This window comes from Leucopleurus acutus (assembly GCF_964270905.1).
Source record: "Leucopleurus acutus genome assembly, chromosome: 9".
In the NCBI taxonomy this organism is placed as follows: Eukaryota; Metazoa; Chordata; class Mammalia; order Artiodactyla; family Delphinidae; genus Leucopleurus; species Leucopleurus acutus.
In genome coordinates this window covers 29,940,966-29,959,295 of record NC_139144.1, presented here as the reverse complement: position 1 = coordinate 29,959,295, position 18,330 = coordinate 29,940,966, and the positions used below count along the sequence as shown (strand labels likewise).

At 32.4% G+C, this 18,330-nt stretch overlaps 1 protein-coding gene across 1 annotated transcript in view; it reads left to right on the top strand.

Moving 5' to 3' along the window:
* The window catches only part of SEMA3A (semaphorin 3A), a 231,221-nt gene that overhangs the window by 182,043 nt on the left and 30,848 nt on the right, over nt 1-18,330 (top strand). The window contains exons 7-12 of the mRNA XM_082846433.1: nt 8-150; nt 1,912-2,026; nt 2,116-2,185; nt 4,793-4,937; nt 8,653-8,872; nt 12,342-12,433. Of these exons, the coding sequence (XP_082702559.1) occupies nt 8-150; nt 1,912-2,026; nt 2,116-2,185; nt 4,793-4,937; nt 8,653-8,872; nt 12,342-12,433 (785 nt within the window). The remainder of the gene's footprint in view (nt 1-7; nt 151-1,911; nt 2,027-2,115; nt 2,186-4,792; nt 4,938-8,652; nt 8,873-12,341; nt 12,434-18,330) is intronic.

Genomic DNA, 18,330 nt, shown 5'->3' with positions numbered 1-18,330 from the left:
CTCTCAGATCCAAGGTTCATTAGTGCCCACCTCATCCCAGAAAGTGACAACCCTGAAGATGACAAAGTGTATTTTTTCTTCCGTGAAAATGCGATAGATGGAGAACACACTGGAAAAGCCACTCATGCTAGAATAGGTCAGATATGCAAGGTGAGGTAAAAAAATGAGGAGGGTATCATTGTCCAATTGCAGTTTTTTCCTTTTCCACCTTTGTACAAATATAATGAAAAATATGGCTAAAAAGCTTGACTGATCACTATAAATATTTAAATACCAAAAAAAGATTGAAAACATATTATAGTTGCTTATGAATAACTTCATAGTCAAACATAGAGGTATAGGTTGTGAGGTGTTATTTCACAATTACATTAAATAATATTAGTTTGAAATTCTGGAGAAATAATTTTTTTTCATATTACCTGGGAAAATATAATTTTTGTATTCTCAGACCTAGCATAGGTTCCTACAATGTATAAGTTTTCAATGAATATTTTTTGTTGGAAATAACTCAAGTATGAATATAAAAGAGACAAGTGTTAAAGCTTGTTCTTATGACTTGATTATAGCATCCTATATACACATATGTGCACACACATAATTTTGAAGCTCTGAACTTTCATATACTGTGTGGCACAAATTCAGATGTGATATGTATTATAATGTTAGATATATAGAATAAAAAATTGGTCAGTAAATACTTATGGACTAATTAGTATCAGTGTGAAAATATGATAACAATACTATTTTTACCCTCTATACTGTATAGTACAGTATATATGAAATATGAATGAAGCTAACTGTTATTATATATTAAAGCACCTTTCATCTCAAGAAAAATCACAAGGCCAAATCCAGTTACTGTCTTAAAATGAAATTATTTCTTTTAAAAAAAAATCATGAAATTTTAAAAATCCCTATCTTGGGGGCGGGGATATCCTCTTTCCTATCCCAATCATCTAATTATTTATCTTTAGTATATTAAATTACTGGAAAATTAAAATTTTTAATGCTCTGGAAACATGCAAATGATATATGCAATATATGAGAATCTTTTCTCCACAAAATATAAGGCATATTTAAAAGCAGTACTTACAAGGTTAAAAAAATCTTTATACTAAATAAAATCTTATAAACAAAATATAAATCAGTGTTATATTTTTGAAGAAAAAGTTATTTTCCTTTAAACATATGCACATAAATATTATTTTATAAGACTATAAGTTACTGGTGAATCCATACCATCATAATAGAATTTATTGCTACATCAGGTTACAGTTAAGTTTCATTTTCAGTGAGAAGATACTTTTTCAAAATTTTTGCTCTAGAATGAGTTTTCTTTATTAAGATTTAAGCAAATGTTGTTTCAACATGCTGTTTGTAAAGTCAGCATTGCGTCAACTGAGCTTATAAAAATATTTGATGCTAGCATGCTTTTGTTTGTGGTGTATTTTCAGTATGAGTTATAAGGTATGCAGTTATTCTTTCATTCAGTAAATACTCATTAAGTGCCTACTATGTGCCAATGTGCTTAATTTTGTGAACCAGCCTACTTAGGTAAGTAAAATCTTAAGGAAAACTTACATAAGAAAGGGAGACTAAAAGCAAACCAAAACAAACACAAGAGTAATATCGTTCATTGCCAAGTGGTAAGAGAATGGAAAAAGTACAGTGACTTTTTAATGCTAAGGCATATTTATTGTAAGTCATTCCTTGAACAAGGTTGGAGTGAACAGATTTCACCAAAAATATAATAAGAAAGCATAGTTACTTGTATCTAGTCATTTAAAATTCATTTCTCAATTTGAAAACTGAGGAATTGTGAGTTGTATCTGTCTCAAGATATGAGAAGATAGATATTTGAAATTATCATTTGCATGCACAATTTCTAAAACCATTATTCTCTCCTTTCAGAATGACTTCGGGGGCCACAGAAGTCTGGTGAATAAATGGACAACATTCCTCAAAGCTCGTCTCATTTGTTCAGTGCCAGGTCCAAATGGCATTGACACTCATTTTGATGAATTGCGTAAGTAGCTGATGATGTCATATAGAGAATATTCAAACCTTACCATTACCTTCAAAAATGCAACTTTCTCCAATTTTGTTTTAAAACAGAGGATGTATTCCTAATGAATTCTAAAGATCCTAAAAATCCAATTGTATATGGAGTGTTTACAACTTCCAGGTAAATAACACTTTGCTCTCTTATTATCATAGAAAATTCATGTCCTTTAGATGCTTTCCAAGTGTCCATAATTTGTGAAAATATTTTTGAAAGAACAACGTCGGCTAAACCTTTGAGCTCTTGTGCATTCTTGGGTGCCTGAAATAAGTCATGACCTAAATCATTTTTTACATAAATTTTAACAAAGAATTCACTACTATAAATTTAATGATGAAAAATGTATGCCATGCCCTATGTATAGCTTTGACTTTAAAAATTTGAGTGAAATGTAAAATATTATAAACATAGAACTCTGAGTTTTGTTAAAAGTTTGTAGTGATATAAACTAAGGGTGAAAAATCTTTTTCCCTCCCCTCTCCTTTCTCTTCTTTGTCCCTACCCCCTCTTTCTCTCTCACTCTCTCTCCTTCTTCCCCCTCTCCCCGCCACCTCCTTTCATCATTCCCCATGTGCCTCAAGGCTCTTGCTGTCAATCAAGCAGTAATTATTTCCTGACTATTATATTCAGCATAAAGTTTACATTACCTGGAATTGCTAAAAGAAACATATATTTAAATGCATATAAAAAGGGATATGCATTTGGATATGTATAAATGTTTAATAAAAGAAAAATAATTTAAAGTCAAAAGTCAGGAAGAGTGCTACAAGGGACTGTGATAGCATAAAGAAAGATTAACTACAATGTCCAAACACTGATTTTTTCTGTAAATATTAAAGCCATTACAAATTGATTGGACATTTTTACTTAATTTTTAAAATAACGTAAAAATTAGGAAAACTATATTAGTAAAACCAGATGCAATTTCCCATGCCTAAATATTTCTCCCCTTTAGTATAAAAACAGAATGACCGCTAAAGAATGTGGGAGGCTTGGGCTTCCCTGGTGGCGCAGTGGTTGAGAGTCCGCCTGCCGATGCAGGGGACACGGGTTCGTGCCCCAGTCCGGGAAGATCCCACATGCCGTGGAGCGGCTGGGCCCATGAGCCATGGCTGCTGAGCCTGCATGTCCGGAGCCTGTGCTCCGCAACGGGAGAGGCCACGACAGTGAGAGGCCTGCGTACCGCAAAAAAAAAAAAAATGTGGGAGGCTCAAATTAAACAAATATTAATTCATTTCTTCTGCTTCCTCATTGCTTAGTACAGTAGTTTTCAGTCTTAAGCTTGCATCAGAATCGCCCAGAGAGCCTGTTAAAATACAGATGCTAGGCCCCGCCCTCACAGTCTCTGATTCAGTAGGAAGGGGTAGGGCCTAAGAACGCATTTTTAACAAATTCCCAGGTGACGCCCATACTGTTGGTCTAGGAACCACACTTTGAAAATCACTGGCTTAGTGGGTAAAATAATTTCACCTGTCTGCTTCAGCGAGATTGATGTCATATATGAGTTAGTCTTAGCAGCTGTAAATCCTAAAAAGATCTTTCCATGATGATGGATTCCATCAATAGATAAGCAAAGTGTATAACAATGAAAAAGGGACACATAAACATTACAAACTACTATGATGTATCAAATATGTATTAATTTGCTACTTATTCCATTATGAAAATATTGTTGTTAAATTCTATAAGTATTTACTGAAATTTACTGTGTGTCAAGTACCGTGCGATATGTAATTTATGTTACAGAAAAGAAGCCAAGTATGGTTCCTTCCCTCATGAAGCTTGCACTCTACCAGACATTGTCTAGATGCAGCAGTTTTCAATAATAAACTCTTACTACACAAGTTTTTCATTTGGTCTAATTTTTATGTAATTTTCTATGGGTAGAGATTGATTAAAAGGTATGCATTCCATATTTTTAATGTGCACAACTGTTTTATATCTTTATAAATAAATCCCTCAAGCTGTATTTATATAAGCAAAATAAAATGGGAAATTGTGGCAGCTCATGGTAAACTTAGAATTTGCTTCAATTACCTGATGTTTTTTGTCCAACAAAATGATGGGGATAATTGCTATAGTACTCCACTTTTGCTAGGGTGTAATAGCTACTAACTTAAAATGATTTTCTGTGTTGGAGAGAGATGATTTTAAATGCCTTCACACAAATCAAACTCTGTTACTTGATCAAATACTTTTGTTGGTTTGGGAGTTAAAAATTATAACACATTGACTATTCATCTTCTGCACCAGTTTCAGTTTATAAAATGTGTTCTTAAACATTCTTTCTTGTTTAAATATTTCCTGGTTTCAGTAATGATGCTTAAGTCTTAACATAATACCAAAGTTTATATTTTTATTTTATCTGATATCAGAATTAATCATTACCTTTTAGATTTTGTATATATGTTTTCCCTATCAATGTTTACATATGATATGAATGTATATATTTATAGCATATATTGTCTATTTATGAAATGAATATGTATATGTTCTATGAGTGCTAAAGGTGTTTTCATCCATGCCTTCGAATTTTGAGCAATCATAATTTTGCTTTCTTGTGTATTATTAAAATACATATAAATATGTGACTTAAAAAATCCCAAACACTATTTGAGAATTTATGTTCAAGTATTGATAATTGCTATCTGAAATTTAAAAACTCAGTATAAATAGCTCTGTCATTGTGTAAAGATGAAAGTCTGTTTTTGTTCTGTCTGTCTTTTTTAGTAACATCTTCAAGGGGTCAGCCGTGTGCATGTATAGCATGAGTGATGTGAGAAGGGTGTTCCTGGGTCCATATGCTCACAGGGATGGTCCCAACTACCAGTGGGTGCCTTATCAAGGAAGAGTCCCCTACCCACGACCAGGAACTGTAAGTGGCCTAGGTGTTTAAGATAGGAAATGAATAAATTTATCCTGAAGGTTAAAAAAAAAAGCAGTTACATACATATTAAATATAGATAATGTAAAAGAAAAATTCCAAGACTATAAATGAAAGAAAGGCAAGGATTTTTCTTTGATAACCATGAAATTCCACATTTAAAGACATGTTCTTCACAGGCATCAGTGCTTAAGTTCAACGCTTACCAGTAGTTAATACCAATAATTTATGAGAAATAGAAACTGAGCAGGTAGCCTTATTTATCTTCTTTTCTGAAAGAGATATAGTAAAAATGGCTTTCACGGAGAGTTGAAACAATTAGGATAGACTTGCTCTCTCTGATTGTGACAAAGGCTCAAGAATTGCACATTAAATAGGAGGAAACAAATTTAAATCAATATTATCTTCCTATGGAAGTGGGACACATCTCTCAAATAGGTAAAGAAGATATGCAAGGAAGAAACAAACAAAAACCTCATGGAAAGGGCCTAGGTGTTTTAATAGATGCTGTTTACTATCGCTGACCTCTCTCCTTCCAGCCTGTTGTGCACATTCAGGCTTATAAAAAGGTGGATAGAGCTCAAAATAAAATCAGCTTTAAGTCTGCAATTTTAAGTAGGGAGAAAAAAAGAAAAGAGTGATACAGTAGAAAGTGAGTGAATATGACGGTAGATGTTCTAGAATATGTGGATGGAACCATCCAGTGCAACATTTCCTAACCCTAAGAATTTTTTTTTTAACATCTTTTTTGGAGTATAATTGCTTTACAATGGTGTGTTAGCATACGGCATTTGTTTTTCTCTTTCTGACTTACTTTACTCTGTGTGACAGACTCTACGTCTATCCACCTCACTACAAATAACTCAATTTCGTTTCTTTTTATAGCTGAGTAATATTCCATTGTATATATGTGCCACATCTTCTTTATCCATTCATCTGTCGATGGACACTTAGGTTGTTTCCATGTCCTGGCTATTGTAAATAGAGCTGCAATGAACATTGTGGTACATGACTCTTTTTGAATTATGGTTTTCTCAGGGTATATGCCCAGTACTGGGATTGCTGGGCCCTATGGTAGTTCTATTTGTAGTTTTTTAAGGAACCTCCATACTGTTCTCCGTAGTGGCTGTATCAATTTACATTCCCACCAACAGTGCAAGAGGGTTCCCTTTTCTCCACACACTCTCCAGCATTTATTGTTTGTAGATTTTTTGATGATGGCCATTCTGACTGGTGTGAGGTGATACCTCATTGCAGTTTTGATTTGCATTTCTCTAATGATTAGTGATGTTGAGCATCCTTTCATGTGTTTGTTGGCAGTCTGTATATCTTCTTTGGAGAAATGTCTATTTAGGTCTTCTGCCCATTTTTGGATTGGGTTTTTTTTTTTTTTTTTTTGATATTGAGCTGCATGAGCTGCTTGTAAATTTTGGAGATTAATCCTTTGTCCGTTGCTTCATTTGCAAATATTTTCTCCCATTCTGAGGGTTGTCTTTTTGTGGTGTTTATGGTTTCCTTTGCTGTACAAAAGCTTTTAAGTTTCATTAGGTCCCATTTGTTTATTTTTGTTCTTATTTCCATTTCTCTAGAAGGTGATAACCCTAAGAATCTTTAAGGAAATAATTTCATATGATGAAAAAAACTTGTTCTTTAAGTTTAACCATTATTTTAATTTCATGTCAGTTTTATTGTTAAATTCAAGTAAATGATGTTTTTAGATGAGTTTATTAGGCATAGGATGTTTTTAGTCTTTATTTTCTATAAAATTTTTTGCTAAACTTATTTATGAGCATTTCATAAAGATTACTTCTAGCTGATGGAGCTTGTAGTTAAAAACCTAAATAGGCTTTCAGAAGAAAAAATGAACAAGATAGACTATCCATTGATTATAAGAAGCCCGTTTTAACAGATTTATGCATACATACATATTTATATGTGTGTGTGTGTGTATATGTATATAAAATAGTATATACAGTAGCCCAATAATTGTTCCCATTTCACAGATGAAGACTCTGAGGCAAAGAGAGGAGCCAAGATTCATTCCAGGCAGTTTGATTCTAGAGCCTGAATTCTCACCCATTGTTCATAGAGAGTTGTTATGACATGGTCCATTAAGTCAGCAGTGTGAACCAAGTGCTGGAGGCAGAAGACAGAAAGCACTGCCTAAGCTAGGAATTAGGGAGGGGCTGCCAAGAGGAGGCAATACCTTGCTCCGTGAATAAAATTCCCTTAGATCAATCCATTAATCCCAAAAGGGGGCAGCTGAGAATATGTCGTTCCATCAACACTACTGGAGAAAAACATATTGAGGCCTTCAAGCAGTGTGTCAATAGAAGGGCATTTTCTTTATTTTTAAAGAAAAACCTACAGCTTAAGTAATACTAAATACAAAAATTAAGGCAAGAAAGTGAGACAAATTGTAAGATAAAAATCTAAAATAAGTCTCTTTTGCAATCATTTCTAAATTTTTGCAAGTAGTTTATAAATGGTGTAGAAAAGCAAAAAAAATTAATGTTACAAAATATGTTTTATTGTTTCTTCTATGAGTTTATACAGCTATTTGATATTTCACATTAAATAAATAATTTTTTTAATTTACTTAAATAAAAAGTAATTCCCTAAATCCCTTAACTGTTATATTAGTGTATTATTGTGTGTGTATCTGTATACTACATACATATATATTCATAAAGAGATACTCTTCCCGTTTCAAAATAGCTTTATTTCATTTCTCATGAATTATTAATGATCTGTGTTAAGGTAATGGCAGAGACAATTGATTTCTCCTTCTAAGCCTCTTGTTAGATCAAGAACCACTCAACTACATTTCAGCTCTCAAACTCTTACATTAAATGGCAGAAATTAGTTAAGTATAAGACAAAAAGCAAGAGACTGGAGTTACTGTACTCTGAATGCTTGCACCACATAATTAAATGCAGTGAAAAGAGACAGTAAAATCTGAATTTTTGTCTTACTGCCTTAAATGGAGCATTTAAATCCAGAGGTGATATTATGACAGTGTACAGCACAGCATCCTGTCTGGCTCTCCCTATAGCCATCATCTGTTCTGCTTGGTCCATTCTGATTGGTCAGTTTCTGTGCCATGCAAGTTGTTAACACCTTGAATAACACATCTCCTTATCCCTAGAATTACTGTAATTATTAAAGAAATAATACTTTTGGTCCTTTTTATGGTACTTTTTCTGGGTTATGTTAAAGATAAGGCAATAAAGAATAGTTTATATTGTCTTTTAGTTTGAAGAGAGCATTTATATTTTAGCATAATACCATAGGGAAAAATGAAATGCATTCAAGAAAATTTTTGATTTTCTCTAATCTAATGATTAATAGCATTTAGTTATAACATATTCCACTCATTATTTCAAATACTTCATTTAAACATAAAGTATATGGTGTTGTCACTAATAGAGGCATCAGACTTCTCCTGTACACTGAATTCATTAGATGCATTTGCAATTTTTGGTAAGAAATGATGACATCCCATCGAGACTTAAAATATGTTTAGAAAATGTATATTATATATTACATCTACTAATTTAAGTAAAATTATTTTGTTTTTTAGTTTAACAGTTACTTTAAAAATTACAGATTTAGATTCCTAGCTCATTGAGGCCATATATTATATAAATTATAATCCTATTCATTATATTTTAATCAAAAGATAATATTTTCTTTATCTTAATAGTGTCCCAGTAAAACATTTGGTGGATTTGAGTCTACAAAAGACCTTCCTGATGATGTTATAACATTTGCCAGAAGTCATCCAGCCATGTACAATCCAGTGTTTCCTATTAATAACCGGCCGATTATGATCAAAACAGATGTAAATTACCAGTTTACACAAATTGTAGTAGATCGAGTGGATGCAGAAGATGGCCAGTATGATGTCATGTTTATTGGAACAGGTAAATGTTTTAACTTCAGCTCTAAATATTCTTCCAGAACATTGCATCTAACTAATTAAGTATACTAAGAACTGAAGGAAGACTTTATAGTCACTCTCAAGATATAGTTAACCTCTAATAAATGACTAAAAAACCTGAACATTCTCCCATTCCAATGTGTTATTTTTTTAGGCAAGTTGACATATATTTATTAAATTAAATTTCCTTTTCAGTCAAAAGTTGATAAATGTAATCAGGTAAAGCTATTGATTAGGTGAACAATCAATGTCTATAATTGAATCATAACTCTTTTCTGAACAGTGGCTTTTCAGGACAAAAATGTATTGCTCAAATCCCAAGACATTCAATAAAAGTTCTAGAATATATTGATGCAAAATTATCCGAACTTTAAAATTATCATAAAGTGCAAATCTTCCAGAAAATAAATTTTGGCAACAAAATTTGTTTAGTGTTTTTACCATACAATGAGAAGGAAAACAAAGCAAAATAAAACTTCATCAGAAGACCAACAGAGTGGACCTAAGGAATCGTCAGATACATTTTAGATCCATTTCTATAGACATTTAATGACGTATTTTTTACCAATTCCATGATTAGAAACAAACATTTTATAGGTATATTTTCAGGATGAATTCCATTGCTATTATGACATATTATTTTATTTTTACCCTACTCTCTTTAATAATACTTTTTTAAAAGCACCAGTTACAAATCTGAAACTTGCTACTTAGGGTCAGATTCCAAGGTAATAAATTCCTAGTCTCCATTAACGTTGTTAACTGAAATAAATCAATAGGAAACAGAGTGAGTGCTCCACTGAAACCTGTATAATAACATTTATTTTCCCTTGGTGAGAACAGAGAAAGAAATTGCATTAAGTACAGGGGAATGGCAACTGCACAGTAAGTGCTTTAAAGACTTAAAGTTTTATAACAAAATTGTGAAATACGTTATCAAGTGTAAGTGTCAGGTTCTGAGCAATACATTACAGTCTGCTTTTATGAGTGAGAAAGTTTCTCTATCAAATAAAAGAATCCCAGGGAGACCTGGAGTTCATTAAAAGTCAATGAATTGCAAGTATCAACTTCTGGTTATAAATACCTTGAGAAATTATAAGATGATAGGATTTCTCTTCAATAAATATTAGTTTATCACTAATGTCAAATTATAATTAGATCTCTCTACAGAGTAGTTAAACTTGTTCAGTAATGTCACACTTACCTTTTTCTTCACCTCTGGCCTAAACATGTTGAGAAGTCCCCCACTCATTGTCAATGCAACAAAAGCTTGCTTCCGGCTATTTGACCAAAGAAACCTAATCATGAATTTTCAGTTCTTCTTGGACGCAAGCCGTCTTTAAAGGAACCAATTTCATGAGCACGTTGAATGTCTGATGATGTGGATGGCTATCGGTCAGCACAGAACAGGGTCATCTGTCAACAAAGTAAATTGATTACAGTAATTTTATCTTTTAAGTAAGTTACACATTGATCCTAGTTGAGTAATCTGATTCAATTTGTGTGAAATTGTTTGAAATACTACTCAATAAAACTTGATCTGGAACACAGATAAAGTTATTTTGGGGTATTGGAGACTGATCAGAGGCACTGAGTATATTAACCTAATTTGCCTTTAATCTTTGGTGTTATGAGTAGTCTAAGGTCCTGTAAACAGAAGGATCTGCTTAAAAGAGGGATTTTTTTTTTTTTTTGACTTTACAAGGGATACACTAGCAACCTTTCTTGGTCTCATATAGCACATCATATTGATCCCTTGAAAATGGTTATCTGTCGTATGAATACATTGAATTATTTTTCTGGTGTAACTTTACTGGTAAGATTTTCTTCTCGAATAATTAGACTGTTTAATTTGATTAAAATGAGCCAATTGAAGCTAAAAATATTTGATCAACTGATCAGAAATGGTATGTTGAAGAGTCAAATTTTTGAATTCAATAAATCTCTGTTCTTTATTCTATCAAGAATAGGAACCCATCTGTAAATACTGGAAAATAGTAGCTTCTTAACCCCACTTAGAGTAAAAGTGCCAGGTCTTATCATTAAAACAATTTACCTCTTTTAACAATGAATCAACAGTGCTTTAAATCTCTATAAAATGTATTTATTTTAACAGTTTTCATTATTTATGGTTCTGAATTTAAAATTTTTTTAGTCCTCTGAAGTTGATTGAACAGCATGTTAATTAAACCAATTTGCTAACCAAAATTGATTAGCCAGTTGTTGAAAAACCACTGTAATAAGTAATCCAAGGTGTTTACTTTGAGAAATCAGATTATTGTCATTTATCAGGTAATGGTCATTGAGCTGTTGTTAGGGGCCTCTAACTACTAAAGTCTTCCTCGTGGGAAGAAGGTGAGCAGCCAGGCTCTGAGGCTCTAACTACTTTTGTTGCTTGACAACATTCCTTCCATTTTGCTTATATATTAAGTATTCATAGTAGTTCCTGGTTGCATAACAAAAATGGGAAAAACTTGTAATGTCAAGCTGGTAATTTTTTTCTTTTTTTAGTATATTTTGTTATAGAATGAAAGATTCTTTAAATTCTATAGTGCTTTACAATTTTCAAAAGTTTCATACAGATGATTTCATATAACCCCATAATAACCCTTTTTTCCCCACCCCTATATTGCCCCTCCCCCTTCTGCCTCCCTACTGGTAACCACTCATTTTGTTCTCTGTATCTGTGAGTCAGCTTCTTTTTTTGTTATAGTCACTAATTTGTTGACTTTTTAGATTCCATGTATAACAGATATCGTACAGTGTTTGTATTTCTGTCTGACTTATTTTACTTAGTATAATGCCCTCCAAATCCACCCAAGTTGCTATAAATGGCAACATTTCTTTTTTTTTATGGCTGAGTAGTAGTCCATTGTATATACATATACCACATCTCCTTTATCCATTCATCTGTTGATAGCAATTGTAAATAGTGCTGCTAGGAACATTGGAATACATGTATCTTTTTGAATTAGTGTTTTGGGTTTGTTTTGTTTTGTTTTGGCTATATACCCTGGAGTGAAATTCCTGGGTCATATACTATTTTTAGTTTTTTTTTTGAGAAACCTCAACACTGTCAAACTGGTATTATTTTTAGTTTAATTTTGTTTTGTTTTTGAGACACCTGATAGTTGAGATTAAAAATACAAATAATCCAACCTAGTGATTATTATATATATACATATTTTTTAATTACACAGGTTTAGGATAAAATCATCTCCAAAGCTTCAGATATTTCTAAAAATTCAACTATTTTTATTCCATAGCTATGTTTATACTTTATCTAGTTTCATGAAATGCATTTGTATATATTACTAATGCTGTAACAATAAAATAAATTTTAAAATGCTGACGTCAAAATGTTCTTTCTGGTCAAATACTGATTTCATTCATTAACACTAAACTCTGTTCAGATCTATTTAAATTGTGGTCTTCTCCACTTTCTTTCAAAGATGTTGGAACCGTTCTTAAAGTAGTTTCAATTCCTAAGGAGACTTGGCATGATTTAGAAGAAGTTCTGCTGGAAGAAATGACAGTTTTTCGGGTGAGTGCTGCTTAATTTCAAGTGTCAACAAGTTCCCTTGTATGTCTTTCCCCCAGGACAGCTGCACAGTGAACTTGGTATGGACAAGCATTCTAGCATACCCTTCTAATTAGCTTGTCAATTAGAAAGCCAGACACTAGTCAAAATAAACCTTGAAACTTTCAATGCTAGTTAAATCAAAAAATGTAAAGAAATATATCCTTGGCTCATATTTTGTTTTCTCAATGATAAATTATATGATTTACATTTTATATTATTTATGTAAGTTACCTCAATGAACAAACCCTGTGTGCCTCCTACCCTCCAAATCCCCTCTTTCACACTTAATGGTATAACTGGGATGATAGGTAACTTCCATGAATGTATTAAAGGAAATACATTCAGAATGATAACGGAATGAAGACATTTCAATAATTTTTTAGCTTATTTGTGAATTGTTTTATCATATTTTCCTAAAGAAATCATTTGTTAGCAAAAAAAAGTTTGAGGTTTTTATATCACTTGTGGAAAATCTGTTATGAATTCTTAGTCTGCACAATTAAGAAGAGTACAGATAGTTGTCCTTTTGTCCTGAATCACTGATGGCCCAAGTAGGTTTATATAGGATTGGGGGTAGAGGCAGCAGTATATGGATTGAAGTGAGGGAGGAAAACTGAAGTAATGTAACATACACCACATTCCTTTTAGAAAGCCAGCTAGGAGGAAGAGTTTGAATTGAAGCACACCTTGATATAAATCATTAATGAAATATAACAGAGAAATAGATGCCTATCAAAGGTGTTATTTCAGTTTTTGATTAAAAAAAGGCAAAAATCTGAGACATTTATAACTGCAAAATAATCTGGAATTAGAATTTCATGGACAGAAAGTGAGAAAATATAGGATCTAGTCTCACAACTTAACATTATCTCATTTAGTCTCCAGAAATCTCACTTTATCTATAAAATGAAGTGGATGAATTAAAGTTTTCAGTTGATTAAATATTTTGATTGTAAGGAAAATCTTCCCAAGACTTCTTTTAGCCCCATACTTCTAGACTAGTTTATTAACACAATAGAGCTCTAGCTCACTATTCAGTAATACTTTGAAGAGAAAATAAAGTAAAATATGGCAAGCTTTTAATATATATATATTGATTCAAGTAAAGTTATGATTAGCTTTGAAACAGATAACTGGTACATCATGACACAGACATCTTGTAATAACTAAACAATGTTCTAATGGGAAGGGCTTAGGTTCTTCAGTCATAGCTAGCTACATGGCAGTTCTGTTTGGAACCCATACAGTCCCTCTGAGCTTCCCTAGCAGGAAAAATAATACCTACCTCACAAGGAAGCTAGAAGAATTAGAGACACTATATGTAGAACATCCAGGATAGTGCCAGCTCCTGTGCTCAGAATCTTATTGTCAATATAATTTTACTTGTTTTAGTTTGTCTACACTGAATATAAGCCACATTCTCAGTAGCCTTCTCTACTAATCCTTGGTTTAAGTCTTAGAATAACACAGTCATCATAATTTGAGTACGATTTTTAAAATCAGGCACTTGGACCTTACTTTGTCTGGTATAGAATGATGACTAATCCCTATCTTTCACCAAGTCCCATTTCATTATTTACGCATTGATACTTTATCCTACAAATTCAAAAATACAATTATGCAAATAGACTGTGTCAGTAATACAGAGCCCATCTAGATTTAGCAAACAAATTATGGACACTGAGGGGCAGATACATATACTGCTGTCTTGTGTCCATTGTTGTGTCTCCAGAGCCTAAAGTGTGTTTTCAACCTACATTTATTAAATGAACAAAGGAATCAGTATTTATGCAAAAATGAAAAATGAGAAATAAAAGAGTTTAAGGTCTTCTTAGGGAGACCCCACTTAAAGTGAGGTGCCAGAGTATGAGGAAGGTAAACCGAGAACAGCAAAAAGTTATCCTGCTGATTATATCCCATATTATTCTAGTAGAAAAAAATTTTTACCAATTCTGTATTTTTGGAAATCTATATTACCACCACTGTAGCAAATGAAGTTGCAGGAGTACTAAAATATTGTTAACTTCAGAATTTCTTAACTATTTCTAGAATCTTTTACTTTTGAATTTGTCATCGTTCCTTTGCATATTCCTCTTCAGTTATAGTATATGATTATAACAAGTTCCATTTACTAATTCAACTGTAAACAAACATGTCTACCATGGTCCTGGCACAATGCTAATCATCATCTCTGGTGATTCAGAGATGAACACTATAAACATGGTCCCTGACCTTGTGTAGCTTAGAGACTCTTCCATGTTATCCTTCATAGTTTCAAGTACTTAATTTATTATCTTTTAGTACAATTAAGTTTTATCTTGTAGAATTGTATCATTATGTCATGCCATTAAAAAAATAAGGTTCTTTTTATCTATTATTTTCCAGGATTTTATGAATCAGAATATGTATAATTTTGCAGTACTACTGTGTTCTAGCTAATTTTCAATCCCTACATCTCTGGGATTTTAAGTTTACATTTCACATCTTATCTTTGTTTTTTAATAGTAAATCAAATTTTAGTTTAAAAATATTACTTTAAGCTGATCTATTAAATGACTTTTAACAAAATCTTGAGAGGTTGGAAGCCAGCCATCTTGCCAACCCAAATATTTAATGTCTATTAGATTTTGTTAGTGTTTTGCAGTTTCCAGAGAAATACACAGCCAAATTACACTTATGATAACTATTGAATGACTTTTTTGTGGTTTTTTAAGATGTCATGAGAGAGGTTCTTTATTCAGTTTTTAACAATTAGGTATGGATATGTAATATTGTGCTTTCATGGAAATGATTGTTCTACGAGTTTATAATTTTGTTAAAGGATTGTTTGCAACGTGGGACACATCTTCCAGAGATAAATGTTCCATTTTTCTCCCATATTCTGTTTTATGCATTGTTGTCATTATTATTTCTTTGGCACCCAAGTAGACAAAACGTATTTGGGCAGAGTTTAGAGAAATATTTTCTTTCAACATTCTGTTCTATCAGGCAAAGTTCATACATATATTGTGGTCTAGCAATTGGAATATTTCACTGTCAAACTTTGTTTAATTTTGCAGAAGGAGGGCAAAAAACACATTAAAGCAATTTCTATATACACTGAAACAAGCGGAGAAATGTTACAGTTTCTGTATTTTTATTTGAACCTTGCAAGTCATTCCATTTAACATAAAATAAAATTTAAAAGGGTTAATTTGAGCACTGTGGTAGTTTGACAAGGTAAATAGACAAGGAACAGATTTAGGGTCTTGGTGGTATCTGATACTCTTGGATTTTAAAAAGAAAGACATTTAATGTCAACCAACCAGTTAATTTTACCATAATATCATCTCCAGGAGACCATGTTCATTATGTGTCTTTGCTAGACTGAATAACCAAACCTCATATAAAATCCGGAATTAAAGCCAGTACTATGTCCATTGCCATCTTGAGGTTGGTTTTAGGAAAACACCCTGGCTAATCACAGAACATTCCAGTGGTTCCAGTTACATCTAAGATACTTTTTTTCTGGGTGAAATCAAATCCCGATCAGAGTATAGAAAGAAAAATATTCCTCAGTAATAAAATTTCCATTTTAGAGTAAAATTTTTGTAGGTAACAAGATGTGAGATAAAATTGGCCTTGGTATAGGACTCTAGAAATGACTTTAAATAGCCATTATATATTCAAAATGGTATCAAAGTACTAAGACACAAACCTGATTCCAAATATTACTTGTAACCATAAATTGGTGTTTGAATCTCATTTACTATGTGATTCCAAACAAGTTGGTTAAAGTCAGTTGAGGCTCCACTTCTTCATTTCATAATTTTTTTTTAATGAAGATTACTGGTAAATTGTACCTATTGTTAACTAGTTATACAAATGAAAATCTCATTTAAAATAAATGCTTGAAAATTCTACACCTATACCTTGTTAAAAAAATATTCAAAAGGTATGAAAACCAGACGTATGCTGATTTTTACTTTACTCACATTGAGATTTTTTTTTTCCCAGTCCAAAGAGGGTTTTACTTTTGAGACAGTGAGGTGTTCAAGTCGCAATGCATTTAGTAGAGTGGGTTTTATTTATAGTCCTATTGACTGCAAAGGATTGCAAGGCAGTTACATTGATAACGCATGCATTTTAAACCCAATTTATGCAATATTCCATGAACAGCTGAGCAAATAAATGAAAGAGTTTAATTTTCATTCAAATGTAAATCATAATTGATGCTTTCCAAAACCTAGTCTATTAACTCATTCTAAAGGAGCATCAGCATGCGTAGCATCCAGGGAGCTCTGTCAGATTCTCCTGGGATCAGCAGGTTGAAAAGCTCTGCAAGTGTGCAAGTTTAATAAGGACTAGATTAAAATATCTGAAAAAAATATATAGCAAATTAGAGTCATAGAAAATCTTGAAAAGATGCTAAGTTTTTAATTTCATTTTTACTTGAACTCCAATTAAATTTGCTCTTGAAACCAGTTTCATGAAAATGCTTATGAAGCTACATCTGTTTTAAGTGAAAGTTGTATTCATCACCAACTAGGGCTCAGAAAAAAATATAGCTTATTTAAATGGATGTCATCTTAATATATTGTCTATTAAAATTCAACCGCAGGCAGCATATAGCACATCCTATTCCAAACTGTTATTACTTTCCTGGTCTAAAAAATAAGTAAGTTTCTTTTAATTAAGAGATTCTAGGATCTTAATTGAAGAACGTTAAAATTATAATATGGCACAATGGAATTTCTTGTGTTTTGGGGTTTGTTTTGTTTTACAATTTATGTATGAAGTGATCATTTCCATCTACCTTACAGACATTTAATTTTTTGTATTGTCAATGAATGTGAAATATCTGAAAATTCACCAGCTTCACTTTTATATAGTTTCACTGAAGTTTTTAAAAGAACTGAGACATAGCTAACTTTCATTTTAATTATACTAGCTGTTGATTCTCTAAGAAGTACTTTCCTTGTACCTTGGCTATAAAATTTATTTCATGAAAGTCCCTATGAAGTTAGCTGCTTACATAACCACTTTTCCTGTGAAACTCTTGGAATGGAAGAAGCTGCTATGGAATATTTTCCTAACTCTTTTAAATTCTTTGTTTGGGTTCACTTATTCCAATATTATGTAAACCTAAATACAATTGTCAGTTTTATCTTTTAAAACTAAAAATCTATGATGAATTGGCCCCTTGACTTTTATGATTTGATGCTACTAAATTCCAAAGATCTTATTTCTGTATAGAGAAAATTGGTAGATATTTCTTTCATCATAGTTGTCTTTATGATTGACAGTTCCTATAGAAAATTATTTTTAATATCATTAAACTCTGAAAATGGGAAATTATGGGAAATCTCTAACTTATCCCATCAAATTAATTTACATTCTAAATCATTTGTCTCATTTGTGTCTCAGGCAGGTTGTCTTAAATTTGTTAACAAAATTCTGTGCTCAGCTTAGATGTCAGGGTTCAAAGTGGAAATTTGCAATTCTGCAGTACTCAGGGGGGTAATTAAAGCCACAAGAGTGGATAAGCCCACCAGGAACAATGTGGCATCCAAAGAAGAGTGGAAAGGAGTCAGCAAGGCAAGGCAAGTATATGAGGAATGGCTGGAGATAGAAAAGACTGAAAAAGGCTAAGAATAGTCAATAAAGAGTTTCAAGGCATAATGAAGTCTAAAGGAGGAAGCAGTCAAGAAGAAATGACTGGTCAATAGTGCCATATCAAACAAGAACTCTAGCAATAATAATAGACTGAAAGCTTCCATTCAGCATCAGTGATTTCTCTTTCTGAGAATCGTAGGCCACCTCTCTAGAGTAAGGGCTAGACTCAGTGGGCTGAGGGATGAATGGCACTGAATGGACAT